Source organism: Salmo salar, chromosome 04, assembly GCF_965601325.2.
Source record: "Salmo salar chromosome 04, fSalSal1, whole genome shotgun sequence".
Lineage (NCBI taxonomy): Eukaryota > Metazoa > Chordata > Actinopteri > Salmoniformes > Salmonidae > Salmo > Salmo salar.
In genome coordinates this window covers 42,801,887-42,824,917 of record NC_138294.1, presented here as the reverse complement: position 1 = coordinate 42,824,917, position 23,031 = coordinate 42,801,887, and the positions used below count along the sequence as shown (strand labels likewise).

General features: G+C 42.3%; 1 protein-coding gene across 1 annotated transcript in view; it reads left to right on the top strand.

The window, feature by feature from the left end:
- Positions 1 to 2,238: 2,238 nt before the first annotated feature.
- The window catches only part of adamts2a (ADAM metallopeptidase with thrombospondin type 1 motif, 2a), a 67,482-nt gene continuing 46,689 nt past the window's right edge, over positions 2,239 to 23,031 (top strand). The window contains exons 1-2 of the mRNA XM_014195930.3: positions 2,239 to 2,410; positions 3,696 to 4,120. Of these exons, the coding sequence (XP_014051405.2) occupies positions 2,326 to 2,410; positions 3,696 to 4,120 (510 nt within the window). The 5' untranslated portion in view covers positions 2,239 to 2,325. The remainder of the gene's footprint in view (positions 2,411 to 3,695; positions 4,121 to 23,031) is intronic.

The following is a 23,031-nucleotide window of genomic DNA, read 5'->3' as shown; positions in this document are numbered from 1 at the left end:
TTGATTTTGTTAGTCACTCTGATTCAGAGGGATTGGGTTAAATGCGGAAGACACATTTCAGTTAAATGCATTCAGTTGTACAATTGACTAGGTATCCCCCTTTTCCTTTCCTTTCTTACTCAGATATCATGGCATAATGTAAGTCATGGCAAAATGGGCTAGAGCTGGCCCTGGCTTAGATCTTTGACAACATGTAAACTATATTTAGTCTCTACATAAATACTTTTGCACAATGAGCACTTGTTGTCTCTCAAATACATCACTACAGTTGTTGCTTAGCTAGCTAGCAAATTTTGTGCTATATTAGCATAGCCATTGCGTGAGTCAAAATAACAAGATACAAGATACGATAACAAGATACAACAAGCTGAAACTAGCCACCTAAGATTCCCCACATGGCAGATTCTTGTCATTGTTGCTAGCTATCTAACCATTCAGAATCGTAACACCACACGGCCTTCTGCCTCATCATTTTTAGGACTTTGTCAGCCAACCCAAAATAAAGGAAACACCAACATAAAGTGTCTTAATAGGGTTTTGAGCCACCAGAACAGCTTAAATGGCCTTGGATACTACAAGTGTCTGGAACTCTATTGGAGGGATTAGACACAATTCTTCCACGAGAAATAAGATAATTTGGTGATTTGTTGATGGTTGTGGAAAATACTGTCTCAGTCGTCGCTCCAAAATGTCCAATAAGGTTTCAATTGGGTTGAGATCTGGTGAATGAGAAACACACACACACAGACACACACACACACACACACACACACACACACACACACACACACACACACACACACACACACACACACACACACACACACCACACACACACACCCTTTAAATCCCCTATACTCCATTGAGACCCCTCTTTCAAAGTCACTGAGACATCTTCTTCTAGCCATGGTAGCCAAAATAATGTGCAATTGGGCATTTTTATACAGGACCCTAAGCATGATGAGATTGCTTAATTAACTCAAGCACCTGCTTTCAATATACTTTGTATCCCTCATTCACTCAAGCATTTCCTTTATTTTGGCAGTTCCTGTATGTCCCTGCTAATATGGCTACAAATACCATCAATCAACTTGTCTGTGTAATACACAGCGTAATATGCAATCAATTCAATTGCTTATTAACAGGGGTGAACGTACCACACAGTCCTATTTTACCATGCACATAACACGATGGAGATTGATAAGGCATGGAATACATATTTTAAAGGCTGCAGTGGCCACATCTTCACATGCAGACCTGGCATGTAATAAAAAGAGATGGGTTATGTGCTTTGGTGAGACGTCGCATATTTGAAGCGTGGTTGAGGGATCTAGGTAATGTCTTGAATACATGTTTCGACAGCTGCCGGACTCAAATGCTCAGTAAATGATAGAAGCCATAGCTAAAATACCTGCAGGAAGTGAGGGCAGCAGAAGAGGCACAAGATTATGATAGCTTTTTTTTGCTTCTTTAGGATGGCACATCTTTTTGTGGGATTTTAGCAATTCTACAGTATGTTGATTGCTGTCACTGTGTATAATTTAATTAATTCAGATACAAAGGAAAAAGTCATACACCATAATATTGCAATAAAGAGCTATTTTCAACTCAACTTGAAATATATATGGGGGGGAGGGGGGGTGGAGCATGGCACTTGCAACACCAAGATCTTTTTTCGATTGGTGGTCATGTAGGCACATCATGACTAAGTAGCTTTGGAAAAAGTGTGTCTGTTAAATGGCATTCATTATTATTATTATTATTATTAATTATTATTATTATTATTATCATTATGCAAGGCTCCATAGAACAATGGAAATTCAAGGTCAGAGGGTGATGGACAGTCTTGGTTCCCACACCGATATGTCTTATAACCATTTGTAAAGTTCGTTATCGATTTAAAGTGGCCAAATATGTGCGCTATGTCGTTATCACTGTTCCCTGTAAGTGATAATGTTACATGATATAATAGCTATTGAGAGAGTGGATGATATTCAGCTGTCACCGTGTGAACACTGTCAAAGACCAAGTTGGCTTAATTTCTACACATTACTTTATTACGTTGTGTGTGTGTGTGTGAGAGAGAGAGAGAGAGAGAGAGAGAGAGAGAGAGAGAGAGAGAGAGAGAGAGAGAGAGAGAGAGAGAGAGAGAGGAGAGAGAGAGAGAGAGAGAGAGAGAGAGAGAGGAGAGAGAGAGAGAGAGAGAGAGAGAGAGAGAGAGCACTTTGCGATCTGTTCCAGAGGAGGTTCGGGGCTGGTAGATCACATTATCCAGAATCTCAAAGTCCGCCTCTCTGATGTGCGGTCTTTTTCTTCATACCTGCAATGGATGTTACGCCTGGATTTGCATTCTTTATTATTTTATTGCATTTAATTCACGCGAATGGACTTTATATCTCCAATGGCATAGGTATGTGTGATTTATGGTTTTATACAATTTTGTAAAGCTTAGGCTATAACCTAGGTAGGCTACCACCCTTGCGAAAATGATCTGATCACGATACGATCTTGGAGCATGTCAAATTCACACAGGTTATGTCGTAGCCTATACAAGTTCAATAACATTTTACACAACAGAAATATCGTTGAGTACCTATGGTATTTTTTTTTTTTTTGCAGTGTCTCAGTATGTTTCCCTTTCTTTTGCATAAGACCAACTTTTTCCACATTTCTTTTTCATTCAAACACAGTTTACGTGCGCTCAATTTCAGCATCTGAAGAACATTCCAATGGAACATAGATCATGCACTATTGATTGAAATTCGTTATATATATGGTTGTATGAATTAGCAAATTTATTGTTGAAGTTTTTATAGCAGTTATAGCTTAAGTTAACCTAACAACGACCGTCTCCAAATAAGCCATTGCATTTGACTAGTACAATAAATGGTTGGAATGAAATTCAACTTTACGCTTCAATTTGATTTGACATTTGTAATTACCTGATTTCGTGAATATCGACCTCAGTTATTCTTCCTAGTTGACAGCATCAATCATCACCCGGTCTTGACATGTGCTTGTATGCGTGCTGGGTCACAGCTTCCAACCAAAACTGTCGCAACTCTCAAGTAGACAATAGATGCAGTCATGCATATAAATTGATGTGTTTGCCCTGAACTTGGACGAGCCGAGCGTGCTCATCTGCGCGCGAACGGGCGTGAACACAGGGGCACAACGACGTTTTTGTTGTTGTTGTTGTTGTTGATAGGCCTATTTGTCAATGCTCATTATTGCTTGTGGTTTATTGATAAGGTAGGAAATATACCAAAGTCAGTTGTGGTTGTAAAATGTGTCAGCGATAGATTCACATTTTATGATATAATGTGTTTATAAAGTTAGACCCAGCATAACTTTTGACCTATGCTAGAGCAGTTGATGCTGGTGGGAGGAGCTATAGGAGGATAGGCTCATTGTAATGGCTGGAATGGGATTTATGGAACATATCAAACACAGCGAACATATGGAAACCACATGTTTGACGCTATTCCACTTCAGCCATTACAATGAGCCTGTCCTCCTATAGCTCCTCTCACCAGCCTCCACTGTGCTATCGATACTATAGACACACACACACACATGCATGTGCCTGTGCATGTGTGTGTATGGGGGGACTCTGTTTGCGTGCATCTGTGCTCCTGTGCATGATGATGTGTGTATTGATCAGTGTGTGGTTCTGTCTCTCCCTGTGTATACAGAGTCTCTGCAGCATGTCCTGAGGGAGTATGGCGTTGTTAAGCCTGTGAACACTGATTCAGAGGGCCGGTTCCTCTCAGGTGCTGTCTCTGCACCTCAACTGGACAGCCAGCACCAGCAGGCCCACAGACGCTGGAGAAGAGAGGCTGCAGCCGCCTCAGACTCCAGCCATGGAGACCTGGAGGAGGGAGAGGGTACAGCCAGGCACAGGGAGACACTCTTCTACAACGTCACTGTGTTCGGCCAGGAGCTCCACCTGCGCCTGCACCTCAACTCCAGGCTGGTGGCCCCCGGAGCTAAGGTGGAGTGGCACGAGGAGGGCAGCCAGACCACCTATGAGCCTCTACGGGACAGCGACTGCTTTTATGTAGGAGAGGTCACCAACGTCAGGGGCACATCCGTCGCTATCAGCAACTGTGATGGCCTGGTAAGCGCTGCACTGTTGATATATGTACCCCTCATGTATAGTTGTTACACTGATATTGCACCTGTAGAGCTTTATTAGGTAGAGATGATAGACAAAGTGGCAATCCCATAGTAATTAAGGTGGCTAGGTTTATGTCATCCAAAAGACAGGAGAGGTTGGAGAGTTGAACCTCTGGCACATTGTTGGGGTTGTGTATCTCTGCACAGAAGGACTCACGTTTTTTTTTCATGTAGGCAGATGTTATTCATAATTGTCTGCATGAAAATATAGGACTGTAAAAAACAAAAGCATCATACGTAATCTCATATTAAACTTCTCTTTCCCTGCTTGGCATGCTGGTTGGCCTCCGGCAGGCAGGGTGGCAGTATTCAGTATGCAGGTCTCTGTGCTGAGGGAGGGAGCGAGGCCCAGTGGAGCTGTAATTCCCTGGAGGCTTACGCTTCATATCCCAGACAGCTACTTTATCCACTCCTCTTTCCCTCCCACCCAGCTGGAATAAAACCACATCTCTTAATGATGACATGAAATAGTTTAGCCAAAGCCCCCACCCGTCTTAAAGATACACAGACAACTCATTGCAGAATATTATTCTCTCAAGGTGGGTTTCAGACAAGTCTGAATTTAGAATTAGCAATAAATTAAACCATTTGTTAAAAACACACCACTGTGTTTTTCTCTCTTTACCCCCCATGTCATCTGGACAAATCACACTTGCAGTGTTATGATCAGAACTGTCCAATAAACAAGTCCAGATTATAGTGTCAGAAAACAACTGTCAAGAGAAAGACCAGTATTCAAACATGGACAGTCTCATTGGTGAGTTTCTGTCTGTGACTGTGAGTGACTTGTATTACTCTTTCCTCTCTGTGAGGAGTGTTACATTTCTCTGCTTGGAGCACATAGCACCAGAGCATGTCCATACAGAGTGCTGTCTGTGTTGTGACAGACTAGTGTAGGTTCTCTATTTAATCCATACAGTCTCTCGGAAAGTATTCAGACCCCTTGACTTTTTCCGCATTTTGTTATATGTTACAGCCTTATTATAAAACGTATGAAATTGTTTTTTTCCTCATCAATCTACGCACAATACCCCATAATTACAAAGCAAAAACAGGTTTTTAGAAACACAACACCATACATGTGGTCTGCAGTTGTGAGGCTGGTTAGATGTACTGCCAAATTCTCTAAAACGATGTTGGAGGCGGCTTATGTGTCACGTAATTGTGTTAGTCTTGGTCAGGATGTGGCAGGGGGTTTGTGTTTGTTAAATGTTGTGTGGGTGATTGGACTCCCAATTGAAGGCAGGTGTGTTGAGTTGCCAATAATTGGGAGTCCTATATAGGAGTGTGTGTTTTTCTTTGGGGTTGTGGGTAGTTGTTTGTGAGCACTGCGTTTGTGAGCCTGCTACACTGTTGCCGTCGTGAGTATTTGTTTATTGTTTTGCCTGTGGCTGCTTTACTTAAGTTTATTAAAAGAAACTATGAGTATCCACATTCCCGCTGCGCCTTGGTCCATTCTTGACGACGGTTGTGACATTATGGTAGAGAAATGAACATTCAATTCTCTGGCAACAGCTCTGGTGGACATTTCTGCAGAGCATGCCAATTGGACACTCCCTCAAAACTTGAGACATCTGTGGCATTGTGTTGTGTGACAAAACTGTCCATTTTACAGTGGCCTTTTACTGTCCCCAGCACAAGGTGCACCTGTGTAATGATCATGCTGTTTAATCAACTTCTTGATATGCCACACCTGTCGGGGGATGGATTATCTTGGCAAAAAAGAAATGCTCTCTAACAGGGATGTAAACACATTTATGCACAACATTTGAGAGAAATATGCTTTTTGTACATATGGAACATTTTAGGGATTTATTATTGAAACATGGGACTAACACTTTATATGTTGCGTTGATATTTTTGTTCAGTGTAGGTTACTCTACTGCATAAGAATTACAATTTACAAGTGGAGTCGGCTATGAACATTACAGAACTAAGATGTAATTCTAAATTACATAGACAAGTTGAACAATATAGGCCACCTACTGTGGTGCAACAGTAGCGTCGTTATCTGCTTGATCTCTTGCAGTGCAAACACTTGCCTGGAAAAGTTGATCCTCAGCAACTATAGGGTTGAATAAATTAACCATCAAAAAGTTGCGATAGTAAACTGCACATCCTAAATGAAAACACTCAGCCAGCTAGCAACTCCAGCAAAGTTTGCAAGTGCATGAAAGTTTGTTTGGCTATAGGTTAATCACCCACTGGTAGGCTATGCAGATTTGCAAGCAATGCGTGTGTGGATCTATCTGTTTGTGAGCCAGCTAAATTAGTTTACCAGTAGACCGAGCGGGCTTTCGTGATTATTATCCATAGTGTCCAGCATGCTGCTGGCATTGGTCATGGTGAGAAGTCTGAAATATGGTCCAACTAGCAAGTGTTGCATTAGGAAAATATTCTCAATCCCTTGCTGAATGAAAATCGCCCACAATTCCAGTTTTCATTCAGAAGCTCAAGCTAGCAACATCAATGCAATTTTGTAACGACAAACCCACCAGTGTTTTCAAATCTGTGCCCCGGCCTATCGTCAACTGTCGCACAGACAGGCAGACGTACAGACGGACTGACAGCCAGGAGCCAATATTATTAACCTTTACCATATTTATTTGTCAGCTAAATTACATGTTTATTCTGTATCACTCAACTCTCATTTATGTGTCTCGTTTGTATTGAGAGGATATAGCTAGATATATATTGTTGATGTATTGCTGTTTTATTTATGTTTTTATTTTTTTGATTTCACCTTTATTTAACCAGGTAGGTCAGTTGAGAACAAGTTCTCATTTACAACTGCGACCTGGCCAAGATAAAGCAAAGTAGTGCGACAAAAACAACAACACAAAGTTACACATAAACAAAAGTACAGTCAGTAACACAATAGAAAAATCTATGTCCAGTGTGTGCAAATGTAGAACATTAGGGAGGTAAGGCAATAAATAGGCCATAGAGGCGAAATATTTACAATTTAGCATTAACACTGGAGTGATAGATGTCCAGATGATGATGTGCAAGTAGAGATACTGGGGTGCAAAAGAGCAAGAGGATAAATAACAATATGGGAATGAGGTAGTTGGGTGTGCTATTTACAGATTGGCTGTGTACATGTACAGTGATCGGTAAGCTGCTCTGACAGCTGATGCTTAAAGTTAGAGAGGGAGATAAAGGACTGCAATTCGTTCCAGTCACTGGCAGCAGAGAACTGGAAGGAAAGGCGGCCAAAGGAAGTGTTGGCTTTGGGAATGACCAGTGAAATTTACCTGCTGGAGCGCGTGCCACGGGTGGGAGTTGCTATGGTGACCAGTGAGCTGAGATAAGGCGGGGCTTTACCTAGCAAAGACTTATAGATGACCTGGAGCCAGTGGATTTGGCGACAAATATGTAGTGAGGGCCAGCCAACGAGAGCATACAGGTCGCAGTGGTGGGTAGTATATGGGGCTTTGGTGACAAAACTGATGGCACTGTGATAGACTGCATCCAATTTACTGAGTAGAGTGTTGGAGGCTATTTTGTAAATTACATCGCCAAAGTCAAGGATCGGTAGGATAGTCCGTTTTACATGGGTATATTTGGCAGCATGACTGAAGGAGGCTTTGTTGCGAAAAAGGAAGCCAATTCTAGATTTAACTTTGAATTGGAGATGCTTAATGTGAGTCTGGAAGGAGAGTTTATAGTCTAACCAGACACCTAGGTATTTGTAGTTGTCCACATATTTTAAGTCAGAACCGTCTAGAGTAGTGATGCTAGTCGGTCGGGCGATTGCAGGCAGCAATCGGTTGAAGAGCATGCATTTAGTTTTACTAGCATTTAAAGCAGTTGGAGGCCAAGGAAGGAGTGTTGTATGGAATTGAAGCTCGTCTGGAGGTTTGTTAACACAGTGTCCAAAGATGTGCCAGATGTATACAGAATGGTGTCATCTGCGTAGAGGTGGATGAGAGAATCACCAGCAGCAAGAGCGACATCATTGATATATACAGAGAAAACAGTAGGCCCGAGAATTGAACCCTGTGGCACCCCCATAGAGACTGCCAGAGGTCCAGACAACAGGCCCTCCGATTTGACACACTAAACTCTATCTGAGAAGTAGTTGGTGAACCAGGTGAGGCAGTGATTTGAGAAGCCAAGGCTATTGAGTCTGCTGATAAGAATGCGGTGATTGACAGAGTCGAAAGCCTTGGCCAGGTCGATGAAGACGGCTGCACAATACTGTCTTTTATTGATAGCGGTTATGATATCGTTTAGGACCTTGAGCGCAGTTGAGGTGCACCCATGACCAGCTCGGAAGCCAGATTGCATAGTGGAGAAGGTACAGTGGGATTCAAAATGGTCGCTGATCTGTTTGTTTACTTGGCTTTCGAAGATTTTAGAAAGGCAGGGCAGGATGGATATAGGTCTATAACAGTTTGGGTCAAGAGTGTCTCCCCCTTTGAAGAGGGGGATGACCGCAGCAGCTTTTCAATCTTTGGGGATTTCAGACGATACGAAAGAGAGGTTGAACAGGCTAGTAATAGGGGTTGCAACAATTTTGGCGGATAATTTTAGAAAGAGAGGGTCCAGATTGTCTAGCCCAGCTGATTTGTAGGGATCCAGATTTTGCAGCTCTTTTAGAACATCGGCTATCTGGATTTGGGTGAAGGAGAAATGGGGAGGCTTGGGCAAGTTGCTGTGAGGGGTGCTAAGCTGTTGGCCGGGGTAGGGGTAGCCAAGTGGAAAGCATGGCCAGCCGTAGGAAAATGCTTATTGAAATGATCGATTATCATAGATTTATCGGTGGTGACAGTGTTTCCTAGCCTCAGTGCAGTGGGCAGCTGGGAGGAGGTGATCTTATTCTCCATGGACTTTACAGTGTCCCAAAACTTTTTGGAATTAGTGCTACAGGATGCAAATTTATGTTTGAAAAAGCTATCCTTAGCTTTAATAACTGAGTATGTTGGTTCCTGACTTCCTTGAAAAGTTGCATATCGGGGGGGCTTTTCGATGCTAATACAGAACGCCACAGGATGTTTTTGTGCTGGTCAAGGGCAGTCAAGTATGGGGTGAACCAAGGGCTATATCGGTTCTTAGTTCTACATTTTTTTGAATGGGGGCATGCTTATTTAAGATGGTGAGGAAAGCACTTTTAAAGAGCAACCAGGCATCCTCTACTGATGGGACGAGGTCAATATCCTTCCAGGATACCCGGGCCAGGTTGATTAGAAAGGCCTGCTCGCTGAAGTGTTTTAGGGAGCTTTTGACTGTGATGAGGGGTGGTCGTTTGACCGCGGACCCATTACGCACGCAGGCAATGAGGCAGTGATCGCTGAGATCCTGGTTGAAGATAGCAGAGGTGTATTTAGAGGGCAAGATGGTCAGGATGATATCTAAGAGGGTGCCCATGGTTACGGATTTAGGGTTGTACCTGGTAGGTTCCTTGATAATTTGTGTGAGATTGAGGGCATCTAGCTTAGATTGTAGGACGGCCGGGGTGTTAAGCATGTCCCAGTTTAGGTCACCTAACAATACGAACTCTGATGATAGATGGGGGGCAATCCTGGATGGGGGCAATCCTGGATGGATCAGTAGTCCTGGATGGATCAGAGGGACAGATAGAATGTGCGCAAGATAAATTATCAATAGGCCTATGCGTCATGATCACCTGGAGAAACCTAACCTGCAGTTTGTAAACAATAATTCATAAAACCTTCATGTGTATCACTTTGAAGTGATCCAAATGGCCAATTCATCTTTCGTCTATACACTTCAAGATATAATATACCAGAAAAAAAGTGACATTTAATTTGGGACTTGCTGAGTCGGGTTTTAAGGCCCCAGGTCTTCTCATCATCAGCTCTATGTTCTCCACACATCACCATGGTATGGTATTGCAGGCCAGGCATTAGTATCATCATTAGCAGAATGCACCAACCCAGAGCAGAGCAGGCCGCTACCCCTGCTAAGTGAGAACTGAGTAGGAGGTGCGACTACAAGTGTCCGCTTCAGACATCCAGCAGAGGCACAAGCTGTTGCCATTGCCGCAGTATGTATAGGAAACAGAAATTGGAGAAAGTGACATAGCCTATGCTACAGACAGTTGTCATGGAAACCGTCCTCTTATGCAATTTGTCCCAAGGGGTCAGCGTGTCAGCTTTGTGTGTGTGTGTGTGTGTGTGTGTGTGTGTGTGTGTGTGTGTGTGTGTGTGTGTGCGTGTGCGTGTATGCGTACGTGATATCTATCTGTTTTGCAATTTTGCGTTTTGATGGTTTCTGTGTTGGTTGAAAATCCTCTATTATTTGCATTATATAAACTGAGTATACAAAACATTTAGAGCACCTGGTCCATTACATAGACTGACCAGGTAAATCCAGGTGAAAGCTATCATCTCTTATTGATGTCACGTGTTAAATCCACTTCAATCAGTGTAGATGAAGTGGAGGAGACAGGTTAAAGAATCATTTTTAATACTTGAGACAATTGAGACATGGATTGTGTATGTGTGCCATTCAGAGGGTGAATGGGTAAGACAAAACATTTAAGTGCCATTGAACGGGGTATGGTAGTAGGTGCCAGATGCACCGGTTTGTGTCAAGAACTGCAACGCTGCTGGGTTTTTCACAGGTGTATCAAAGAATGGTCCACCACCAAAAGGACATCTAGCCAACTTGACACAACTGTGGGAAGCATTGGAGTCAACATGGACCAGCAACCATGTGGAACACTTTCGAATTGAGGCTGTTCTGAGGACAGAAGGAGGGGTGCAACTCAAGGTGTCCATAATGTTTGGTATACTCAGCGTATGTCAGTTGTGTATAACCTCCAACATCCAGTTGTTGGGGACTTGGCAGAGGATGCAGCCATCTGTTGCCCCCCTCTCTGGTTTGGGCCAATAGGAGACACTCTCTTTTGTGGAGCTGAGTGGGCAGTGGTTAGGGGTTAAAGAGGAACACACTTGTCAGCTAGGGCCATTCCAGAATCCCCTGGATCTGGTCTCTGTGGAGTATCTGTGGCCTTTGATGATTCCATTAACATTCCACAAGCCACACTTGCTACAAGCTGGAGGAAGCAGCATTGAATGATAGAAGTGAGGAGCACACTCCACAGGCACATTTCCTTTCCTCTCACCAGAGTTTAGATCTCGTTCTATATATGTGTGGATGAAAACCTCAGTCTTAAATGTCGGATAAAAGAAAGCATTCTTCTTCCTCCACCACTAAGCGCTCATGTGGCCTGTCTGTCTGTCTACCACACTGTCTGTCTATCATGTTGTCTCTCACTGTCTGTCTGTCTAGTTTCCGCCTTCTCTCTCTCCATCTCTCATCCACCTGGCTGAATGCCCAGTCCAGCAGGCTGTGTGTTACATTACCGTTTCAAAGTGACATATTGGCGCTCTTGTCAGGATTTATAGTTGAGATAACAAGCCCAGCTTGAGCGTAAAGAGGGACTTTGAACCGGAAGACACAATGCCTCTGCTGTAGAGAACAGGTCTATACACATGAATATAGCTGACCTTAGAGAACACAACTGTCTCATCACAAACATGGAAGCCAATAAATGTCTTGTCATGTTTTGTTTTTGTTTGATTCTGTGTCAGCTTTCTTTCAGGGCCATGATACTTGGTCCAATTATGCAGATGAAAAACATGGAACGTCTTGAAGAATTCAATGACTGACACCTTTGCATTTAGAGTTGTCTATGGATGTCATGGTGCAGAGGAGCATGACCTGGATACATACAGTAGATGTTTCTGAGGAAAACATTTCAAAGGAAAAGCGTGTCAGGGCACACACACAAAGTGTTAAGTGTGACTCTATCCAAATGCAATGTTAAAGTGATGGGTGGGAATGAAAAAGAGGAGTTGGGTCTTGATAGTTCCCTCCGGTCCTGTCTGTAGTTACAGCGTGCGATATGATCTCAGCCACCTGGCTTGGCCAGTCCCTGCAGGAGTTGCAGTCTCCAAATGGAAAACAGCAGTGTGGCGTGGATGTTAGTCAAGAGAGTTCAGAATGGAGGCAATACATGTGAGATCTGACCCGATGATTCAGAACAGTTTAATGTGTGTGCATGCGTCAGTGGCGTACAGCAGTTCTGCGGTTCCCCCAGTATCTGAGCTTTTCTTATTATTCAACACATTTTTCCATGAGAGAAAGAGAAAATGTTTTGAAGTTAATTTCCTGCAATTCAACACATTATACTGGTTGAGGAAAATGTCCAGTTTTATAACTACTATTCTACATGTTTTGCAATGAGGCTGAGAGAATTTAGCGTTCTTTAATTTAATTTCCTGCTATTCTACACAGTTTGCCATATGCTATCTGGGGAGAGGGGCTCCAACCCCTTTTTGGGGCCCCCAGAAGCCATGCCCCCCCCCCTCCACCCGCATGCGTGCTGGGGGGAGGGGGGGTTGTGCGTGTGAGAGAGAGGGAGAGCAATATTGTTTGCATTAGACCATGCTTGTGTATATATTGCACTTTAAACAGTTATTGTTTTATTAGGCTTTTATGATTTTAGTCTGTTGAGGTGAACATTGACGTCGTTGTGTTGATTCCTGACACCTGTTAGCAGGGCTGGCTGCTGTGAGTTTGATTGTCAGCTTGTAATGAAGAATGAATGCAGCCCAGAAGGGATTTCAGTTTCAATCTATCCATGTCCTATATTTCTGCTTTCAGTGGTTAGCAGAGAAATTAAAGGGATTACTAGAATGAACATCAACAATCCAACACAAATCACAAGTAGCTTTGGCCCGTCAGTCAACGCGGAAATTTCAAGAACTTTTAAAGTTTCTTCAAGTGCAGTTGCAAAAACTATCAAGAGCTATGATGAAACTGGCTCACATGAGGACAACCACAGGAAAGGAAGACCTAGAGTTACCACTGCTGCAGAGGATAAGTTCATTAGAAATTGCAGCCCAAATAAATGCTTCACGGAGTTCAAGTAACAGATACATCTCAACATCAACTGTTCAGAGGAGACTGCGTGAAGCAGGCCTTCATAGTCGAATTGCATAAAAATTGATTGTAAACGGCGTTTGACATGCTTCGAAGTACGGTAATGGAATATTTTGAATTTTTTTGTCATGAAATGGCTCGCGCGTCACCCTTCGGATACTGACCTGAACGCACGAACAAAACGGAGGTATTTGAATATAACTATGGATTATTTGGAACCAAAACAACATTTGTTGTTGAAGTAGAAGTCCTGGGAGTGCATTCTGACGAAGAACAGCAAAGGTAATCCAATTTTTCTTATAGTAAATCTGAGTTTGGTGAGGGCCAAACTTGGTGGGTGTCAAATTAGCTAGCCGTGATGGCCGGGCTATGTACTCAGAATATTGCAAAATGTGCTTTCGCCGAAAAGCTATTTTAAAATCTGACACCGCGATTGCATAAAGGAGTTCTGTATCTATAATTCTTAAAATAATTGTTATGTATTTTGTAAACGTTAATCGTGAGTCATTTAGTAAATTCACCGGGTATGCTAGTTCTGAACATCACATGCTAATGTAAAAAGCTTTTTTTTTTATATAAATATGAACTTGATTGAACAAAACATGCATGTATTGTATAACATAATGTCCTAGGGGTGTCATCTGATGAAGATCATCAAAGGTTAGTGCTGCATTTAGCTGTGGTTTTGGTTTTTGTGACATATATGCTTGCTTTGAAAATGGCTGTGTGATTATTTTTGGCAGGGTACTCTCCTGACATAATCGAATGTTTTGCTTTCACTGTAAAGCCTTTTTGAAATCGGACAATGTGGTTAGATTAACGAGAGTCTTGTCTTTAAAATGGTGTAAAATAGTCATATGTTTGAGAAATTGAAGTTATAGCATTTTTGAGGTATTTGTATTTCACGCCACGCGTCCCACCTTGCCCAGGGAGGATAATAATGTTTACATACTGCTAGATTTATTTCATATGTGTCATGTCCTGACCAGTATAATGGGTTGTTTGTTATTGTAGTTTGGTCAGGGCGTGGCAGGGGGTGTTTGTTTTATGTGTTTCAGTTTTTTTTTTGGTTAATGTTCTATGTTAGTATATTTCTATGTTCGTTCTAGTTTTTCTATTTCTATGTGTAGTTTATTGGGTTGACCTTCAATTGCAGGCAGCTGTTCCTTGTTGCCTCTAATTGAAGGTCCTATTTAGTAGGGGTGTTTTTCTATGGGTTTTTGTGGGTAGTTGTTCCTGGTATAGTGTTGTGCCTTACAGGACTGTTAGCGGCGTCGTCATTGTTTGTTATTTTGTTTTTCTGTGTTCACGGTTTCTTCCCAATAAATAAGAAGAGGAGTTTACACATTCCCGCTGCGCCTTGGTCCCATCCTTACGACGAACGTGACAATATGTATATACTGTATTCTATTCTACTGTATTTTAGTCAATGCCATTCCGACATTACTCGTCCTAATATTTATATATTTCCTAATTCCATTATTTTACTTTTAGATTTGTGTGTATTGTTGTGAATTGTTGGATATTATACTGCACCGTTGGAGCTAGGAACACAAGCATTTCGCTACACCTGCAAAAACATCTGCTAAATATGTGTATGTGACCAATACGATTTGATTTGATTTGGAAATCTGTCCTTTGGTCTGATGAGTCCAAATTTGAGATTTTTGGTTCCAACTGCCGTGTCTTTGTGAGATGCAGAGTAGGTGAACGGATGATCTTCGCATGTGTGATTCCCACCGTGAAGCATGGAGGAGGAGGTGTGATGGTGTGGGGGTGCTTTGCTGGTGACACTGTTGGTGATTTATTTAGAATTCAAGGCACACTTCGCCAGCATGGCTACCACAGCATTCTGCAGCGATACGCCATCCCATCTGGTAAGTGCTTAATGGGACTATCATTTATTTTTCAACAGGACAATGACCCAAAACACACATCCAGGCTGTGTAAGGGCAATTTGACAAAGAAGGAGAGTAATGGAGTGCTGCATCAGATGACCTGGCCTCCTCAATCACCCGACCTCTAACCAATTGAGATGGTTTGGGATTAGTTGGAACACAGAGTGAAGGAAAAGCAGCCAACAAATGCTCAGCATATGTCGGAACTCCTTCAAGACTGTTGGAAAAGTATTCCAGGTGAAGCTGGTTGAGAGAATGCCAAGAGTGTGCAAAAATGTAATCAAGGCAAAGTGTGGCTACTTTGAAGAATCTAAAATCTAAAATATATTTTGATTTGTTTCACACTTTTTTGCTTACTACATGATTCCATATGTGATATTTCATAGTCTTGATGTCTTCCCTATTATTCTAACATGTAGAACATAGTAAACATAAAGAAAGACCCTTGAATGAGTAGTTATGTCCAAACTGTTGACTGGTACTGTATATACAGTTTAAGTTGGAAGTTTACATACACCTTAGCCAAATACATTGAAAATCAGTTTTTCACAATTCCTGACATTTAATCCTAGTAAAAATTCCCTGTCTTGGGTCAGTTAGGATCACCACTTTATTTTAAGAATGTGAAGTCTCAGAAAAATAGTACAGAGAATAATTTATTTCAGCTTTTATTGCTTTCATCACATTCCCAGTGGGTCAGAAGTTTACATACACTCAATTAGTATTTGGTAGCATTGCCTTTAAATTGTTTAACTCGGGTCAAATGTTTTGGGTAGCCTCCCACAATAAGTTGGGTGAATTTTGGCCCATTCCTCCTGACAGAGCTGGTATAACTGAGTCAGGTTTGTAGGACTCCTTGCTCGAGCACGCTTTTTCAGTTCTGCCCACAAATTTTCTATAGGATTGAGGTCAGGGCTTTGTGATGGCCACTCCAATACCAATACCATTTTGCCACAACTTTGGAAGTATGCTTGGGGTCATTTTTCATTTGGAAGATCCATTTGCAACCAAGCGTTAACTTCCTGACTGATGTCTTGAAACGTTGCTTCAATATATCCACATAATTTTCACTCCTCATGATGCCATCTATTTTGTGAAGTGCACCAGTCCCTCCTGCAGCAAAGAACCCCCACAACATGATGCTGCCACCCCCGTGTTTCACGGTTGAGATGGTGTTCTTCGGCTTGCAAGCTTCCTCCTTTTTCCTCCAAACATAAGAATGGTCATTATGCCCAAACAGTTCTATTTTTGTTTCATCAGACCAGAGGACATTTCTCAAAAAAGTACGATCTTTGTCCCCATGTGCAGTTGCAAACCGTAGTCTGGCTTTTCTTATGGCGGTTTTGGAGCAGTGGCTTCTTCCTTGCTGAGCGGCCTTTCAGGTTATGTCGATACAGGACTCGTTTTACTGTGGATATAAATACTTTTGTACCTGTTTCCTCCAGCATCTTCACAAGGTCCTTTGCTGTTGTTCTGGGATTGATTTGCACTTTTCGCACCAAAGTACGTTAATCTCTAGGAGACAGAACGTGTCTCCTTGCTGAGCGGTATGTGTTTATGGTGTTTATACTTGCGTCCTATGTTTCTACAGATGAACGTGGTACCTTCAGGCGTTTGGACATTTCTCCCAAAGATGAACCAGACTTGCGGAGTTCTACAATTATTTTTATGAGGTCTTGGCTGATTTCTTCTGAATTACCCATGATGTCAAGCAAAGAGGCACTGAGTTTGAAGGTAGGCCTTGAAATACATCCACAGGTTCACCTCCAATTGACTCAAATTATGTCAATCAGCCTATCAGAAGTTTCTAATGCCATGACATCATTTTCTGGAATTTTCCAAGCTGTTTAAAGGCACAGTCAACTTAGTGTATGTAAACTTCTGACCCACTGGAATTGTGATACAGTGAATTATAAGTGAAATAATCTGTCTGTAAACAATTGTTGGAAAAATGACTTGTGTCATGCACAAAGTAGATGTCCTAACCGACTTGCCAAAACTATAGTTTGTTAACAAGAAATTTGTGGAGTGGTTGAAAAACAAGTTTTAATGACTCCAACCTAAGTGTATGTAAACTTCCGACTTCAACTGTATATCACAGGAGGTTGGTGGCACCTTAATTGCGGAGGACAGGTTTGTGGTAATGGCTGGTGCGTAATAAGTGGAATGATATCAAATACACCACAGAGATGGTGTCCATGTGTTTGACGCTGTTCTCCACTGTTATATATATGATGGGATGTATAGACATTATGGACAGTATATGGATAGAATATGTAGTATATCTGAAGAATATGTAGGATAGAAGAGTATATGTATAGCAGTAGTTGAATGGGATATGACTTGACTAGAATACAGTATATGCATGCTGTTTTTCAGTCTCTGATACATCATCCAAAGTGTAATTGATAACTTTACCAAGCTCAAAGGGATATTCAGTGTTAGCTTATTTTTTACCCATCTTCCAATAGGTGCCCTTCTTTTCGAGGCATTGGAAAACCTCCCAGGTCTTTGTGGTTGAATCTGTGTTTGAAATTCACTTCTCGACTGAGGGACCTTACAGATAATTAATTGTATGTGTGGGGTACAGAGATGAGGCAGTCGTTTAAAAATCGTGTTAAACAGTATTTTTGCACACAGAGTGAGTGCATGCAACTTATTATATGACTTGCTAAGGAAATGTTACTCCTGAACTTTAGGCTTGACATAAGGGGTTGAATACTTATTGACTCAGTTTTTCATTTTTTATAAAAAAGAACTAAAAAAATAAAAACACAATTCCACTTTGACATTACGGGGGGTTGTGTGTAGGCCAGGGACAAAAAAATCTACATTTTATTCATTTTAAATTCACGCTGTAACACAAACAGCAAAATGTGGGAAAAGTCAAAGGGGTGTGAATCATTTCTGAAGGCACTGTACAGTATACTTTTTCCATATTTTGTTACATTACAGCCTTATACTAAAATGTATAAAAAAATGGTTTCCCCTCATCAATCTACACACAATACCCCATAATGACAAAGTGAAAACAGTTTTTTTTTTGGCAAATTCAATATTGAAACGGAAATACCTTATTTACACAAGTATTCATACCCTTTGCTATGAGACTCAAAATTGACTCAAAATTGAGCTCAGGTGCATCCTGTTTCCATTGATCATCCTTGAGATGTTTCTACAACTTGACTGGAGTCCAACTTTGGTAAATTCAATTGACTGGACATGATTTGGAAAGGCACACACCTGTCTATATAAGGTCCCACAGTTGACAGTGCATGTCCGAGCAAAAACCAAGTCATGAGGTCGAAGGAATTGACCGCAGAGCTCTGAGACAGGACCGTGTCGAGGCACAGATCTGGGGAAGTGTACTAAAGCATTACTGCAGCATTTAAGGTCCCCAAGAACACAGAGGCGTCCACCATTTTTAAATGGGAGAAGTTTTGAACCACCAAGACTTTTCCTAGAGCTGGCCGCCCAGCCAAACTGAGCAATTGTGGGGGAGAGGGGCCTTGGTCAGGGAGGTGACCAAATACCCGATGGTCACTCTGACAGAGCTCCAGAGTTCCTCTGTGAAGATGGCAGGACCTTCCAGAAGGACAACCATCTCTGCAGCACTCCACCAATCAGGCCTTTATGGTAGAGTGGCCAGACGGAAGCCACTCCTCAGTAAAAGGCACATGACAGCCCGCTTGGAGTTTGCCAAAAGCCACCTAAAGGACTCTCAGACCATGAGAAACAAGATTATTTGGTCTGATGAAACCAAGATTGAACTCTTTAGCCTGAATGCCAAGCGTCACGTCTTGAGGAAACCAGGCACCATCCCAACGGTGAAGAGTGGTGGTGGCAGCATCATGCTGTGGGGATGTTTTTCAGTGGGCAGGGGCAGGGAGACTAGTCAGGTTCGAGGGAAATATGAACAGAGCAAAGTACAGAGAGATCCTTGATGAAAACCTGTACCAGAGCGCTCAGACTGTGGTGAAGGTTTACCTTCCAACAGGACAACGACCATAAGCACTAAGCCAAAACATCGTAGAAGTGGCTTCGGGACAATTCTCTCAATGTCCTTGAGTGGCCCAGCCAGAGCCCGGACTTGAACCCGATCAAACATCTCTGGAGAGACCTGAAAATAGCTGTGCTTTGACGCTCCCCATTAATCCGACAGAGCTTGAATGGATCTGCAGAAAAGAATGGGAGAAACTCCCCGAATATAGGTGTGCCAAGCTTGTAGCGTCATACCTAAGAAGACTTGAGGCTGTAATCGCTGCCAACGGTGCTTCAACAAAGTATTGAGTAAAAGTACTGAATACTTATGTAAATGTAACATTTCAGTTTTTAATTTGTTTTATAAATTTGCAAACATTTCTGAAAAAACTGTTTTTGGTCTGTCATTATAGGGTATTGTATGTAGATTGATGAGGAAAAAATAATAATTTTATCCATTTTGGAATAAGGCTGTAATGTAACAAAATGTTGAAAAGGTCAAGGGGTTTGAATACTTTTCGAATGCACTTTATATGACCTCTGGAGTCAGACCTCTGGAGTATGTTACTATACAGCCACTGCATTCCAATTGAGGCACTTATCAGTGACCAAATCTGCCATTTTCAAGACATATACGGGATGACAGGGATGTGAGTGCAAACAGGGCTGGAGTTATTACAATGGCTCGTTCATTCATATCAACTGGACAATAGTACTATTGTCAACCCTATTAAACCTTCCATTACCTCTTAGAGATGTGCTTAGCTGCAGTATACAGTATCTGTAATTGCGCAATGAGCTGTCCATTTTGAGAGCTCAGGTGCTTCCACCCCTGTTCAGACTGACAGACAGACAGATAGCTGTCTGGTTCTTAATGGCAAGGCAGCACAGCAAAGTCAGCCTGAGTGAGAGCTCTGCTCTGCCTGTCTCTTATTTGGAACATGTCAGGCAGGCTATGTTCTCCTCTCCCTTCTCCCTACAGACATGGCTACCTCTGTATTAATTCATTTTCCTGACCCCTCTCCCTACCTCTTCTCTCCTGACTTCTCAGCTTTTTTCTCTGGTTTGAAAATAGTTTAAACCTGCCCTTCTCAGTAAAATTGAATTAGCTCTCATCTTTACTTGGAATTGTTTATTTATTTTTGACTGAATCAAAAAGTTAAGTTCCCTCTACCCAAGATAAGTGTGTTGTCTTATTGGAAATGTTTTGTTGTTTTAGGCCCGTTCTATGGCCTGGTATATTGCAGTCCCTGAAAATACGCATGCAGGCACTCAGAGTCAAACACACACACACACACATACACTGAACAGTGATCAGTGAACACTGAAGTTATGGTATGCGCAGAGGGACTGCCTCAGAGACAGGAGTTAACCTCTGACTGCTGCTGTTGCCGTGGCTTCCTTATTAGAGCCTTTTCAACAACGGGTCTCCCGGGCGACCAATCTCTTAAAGGAAAGATTCACCCATTTTGAATGTTATATTGTTTTTATGCATCTCTAAGCGATGTTCTATCGATTCCCAGAGTCATTTCATGTTCTCATGTGTATCTGAACTATTGCCGTTCAAGCAGCAGAAATTTGTCCGGTGTGATGTTGCGATAAAACTGCTGTCACTACACTGGAAATTAATAGGAATACAACTTTTAGATCAGGTAAATGTCTATCATACATGTCAGATTTCAATACTGGCCAATGTCATAACGTGGAGGTTGTCTTCTCTCGAATTAACCATTGATCATATTTTTGCAATTTTACTATCAATCAATCAAAGGTATTTATAAAGCCCTTTTTACATCAGCCAGTGTCACAAAGTGCTGTACAGAAACCCAGCCTAAAATTTCAAACAGCAAACAATGCAGATGTAGAAGCCCGGGGACTAGGAAAAACTCCCTAGAAAGGCAGGAACCTAGGAAGAAACCTAGAGAGGAACCAGGCTCTGAGAGGTGGCCAGTCTTCTTCTGGCTGTGCGGGTTGAGATTATAACAGTACATGGCCATGATGTTAAAAAGTTCATAGATGACTAGCCGGGTCAAATAATAATAATAATCACAGTGGTTGTAGAGGGTGCAACAGGTCAGTACCTCAGGAAAAAATGTCAGTTGGCTTTTCATAGCCAAGCATTCAGAGTTAGAGACAGCAGGTGCGGTAGAGAGAGTCGAAAACAGCAGGTCCGGGACAAGGTAGCACGTCCGGTGAACAGGTCAGGGTTCCATAGCCGCAGGCAGAACAGTTGAAACTGGGGCAGCAGCATGACCAGGTGGACTGGGGACAGCAGTGAGTCATCAGGCCAGGTAGTCTTGAGGCATGGTCCCAGGGCTCAGTTCCTCAGGGAGGAGAGGGAGAGGGAGTGAGAGAGAATTAGAGGGAGCACAGCCCCCACACCACCAGAGGGATATCGTCATTCACCAACTTACTATCCTGAGACAAGTCTGAGTATAGCCCACAAAGATCTCCCCCACGGCACGAACCCGAGGGGGGTGCCAGCCCCGGACAGGAAGATCACGTCAGAAACTCAACCCGCTCAAGTGACGCACCCCTCCTAGGGACGGGATGGAAGAGCACCAGTAAGCCAGTGACTCAGCCCCCATAATAGGGTTAGAGGCAAAGAATCCCGGTTGAGAGAGGGGAACCAACCAGGCAGAGACAGCATGGGCAGTTTGTTGCTCCAGTGCCTTTCCGTTCACCTTCACACTCCTGGGCCAGACTACACTCAATCATAGGACCTACTGAAGAGATGAGTCTTCAATAAAGACTTAAAGGTTGAGGCCGAGTCTGCGTCTCTCACATGGATAGGCAGACCATTCCATAAAAATGGAGTTTTATAGGAGAAAGCCCTGCCTCCAGCTGTTTGCTTAGAAATTCTAGGGACAATAAGGAGGCCTGCATCTTGTGACCGTAGTGTACGTGAAGGTATGTACAGCAGGACCAAATCAGAGAGATAGGTAGGAGCAAGCCCATGTAATGCTTTATAGGTTAGCAGTAAAAACTTTGAATCAGCCCTAGCCTTTACAAGAAGCCAGTGTAGAGGCTAGCACTGGAGTAATATGATCACATTTCAAGATTCTATCTGCCGTGTTTAGCACTAACTGAAGTTTATTTAGTGCTTTATCCAGGTAGCCGGAAAGTAGAGCATTGTAGTAGTCTAACCTAGAAGTGACAAAAGCATGTATTAACCTTTCTGCATAATTTTGGACAGAAAGTTTCAGATTTTTGCAATGTTACGAAGATGGAAAAAACTGTCCTTGAAATAGTCTCAATATGTTTGTCAAAAGAAAGATCAGGTTCCAGAGCAACGCTGAGGTCCTTCACCGTTTTATTTGAGGCGACTGTACAACCATTAAGATTAATTGTCAGATCCAACAGAAGATCTCTTTGTTTCTTAGGACCTAGAATAAGTGGTCCTAAAACGGAACCTTGAGGAACATCGAAACTTACAGTTGATTTGTCAGAGGACAAAACATCCACAGAGAAACGTACATCTTTCCGACAGATAAGATCTAAACCAGGCCAGAACTTGTCCGTGTAGACCAATTTGGGTTTCCAATCTCTCCAAAAGAATGTCATGATCGATGGTGTCAAAAGCAGCACTCAGGTCTAGGAGCATGAGGACAGACTGAAGTGTTTCGTATACATTGTTTGTCTTCAGGAAGGCAGTGAGTTAAAAAAATTTTTTGGAGAGGAATGGGAGATTCGATATAGGCCAATAGTTTTTATATTTTCTGGGTCAAGGTTTGGCTTTTTCAAGTGAGGCCTTATTACTGCCACTTTTAGTGAGTTTGGTACACATCCAGTGGATAGGGAGCTGTTTATTATGTTCAACATAGGAAGGCCAAGCACAGGAAGCAGCTCTTTCAGTAGTTTAGTTGGAATAAGGTCCAATATGCAGCTTGAGGGTTTAGAGGCCATTACTATTTTCATGAAAGTGTCAAGAGATATAGGACTAAAAAACTTGAATGTCTCCCTTGATACTAGGTCCTGGCAGTGTTGTGCACACTCAGGACAACTGAGCTTTGGAGAAATATGCAGATTTAAAAGAGGAGTCTGTAATTTACTT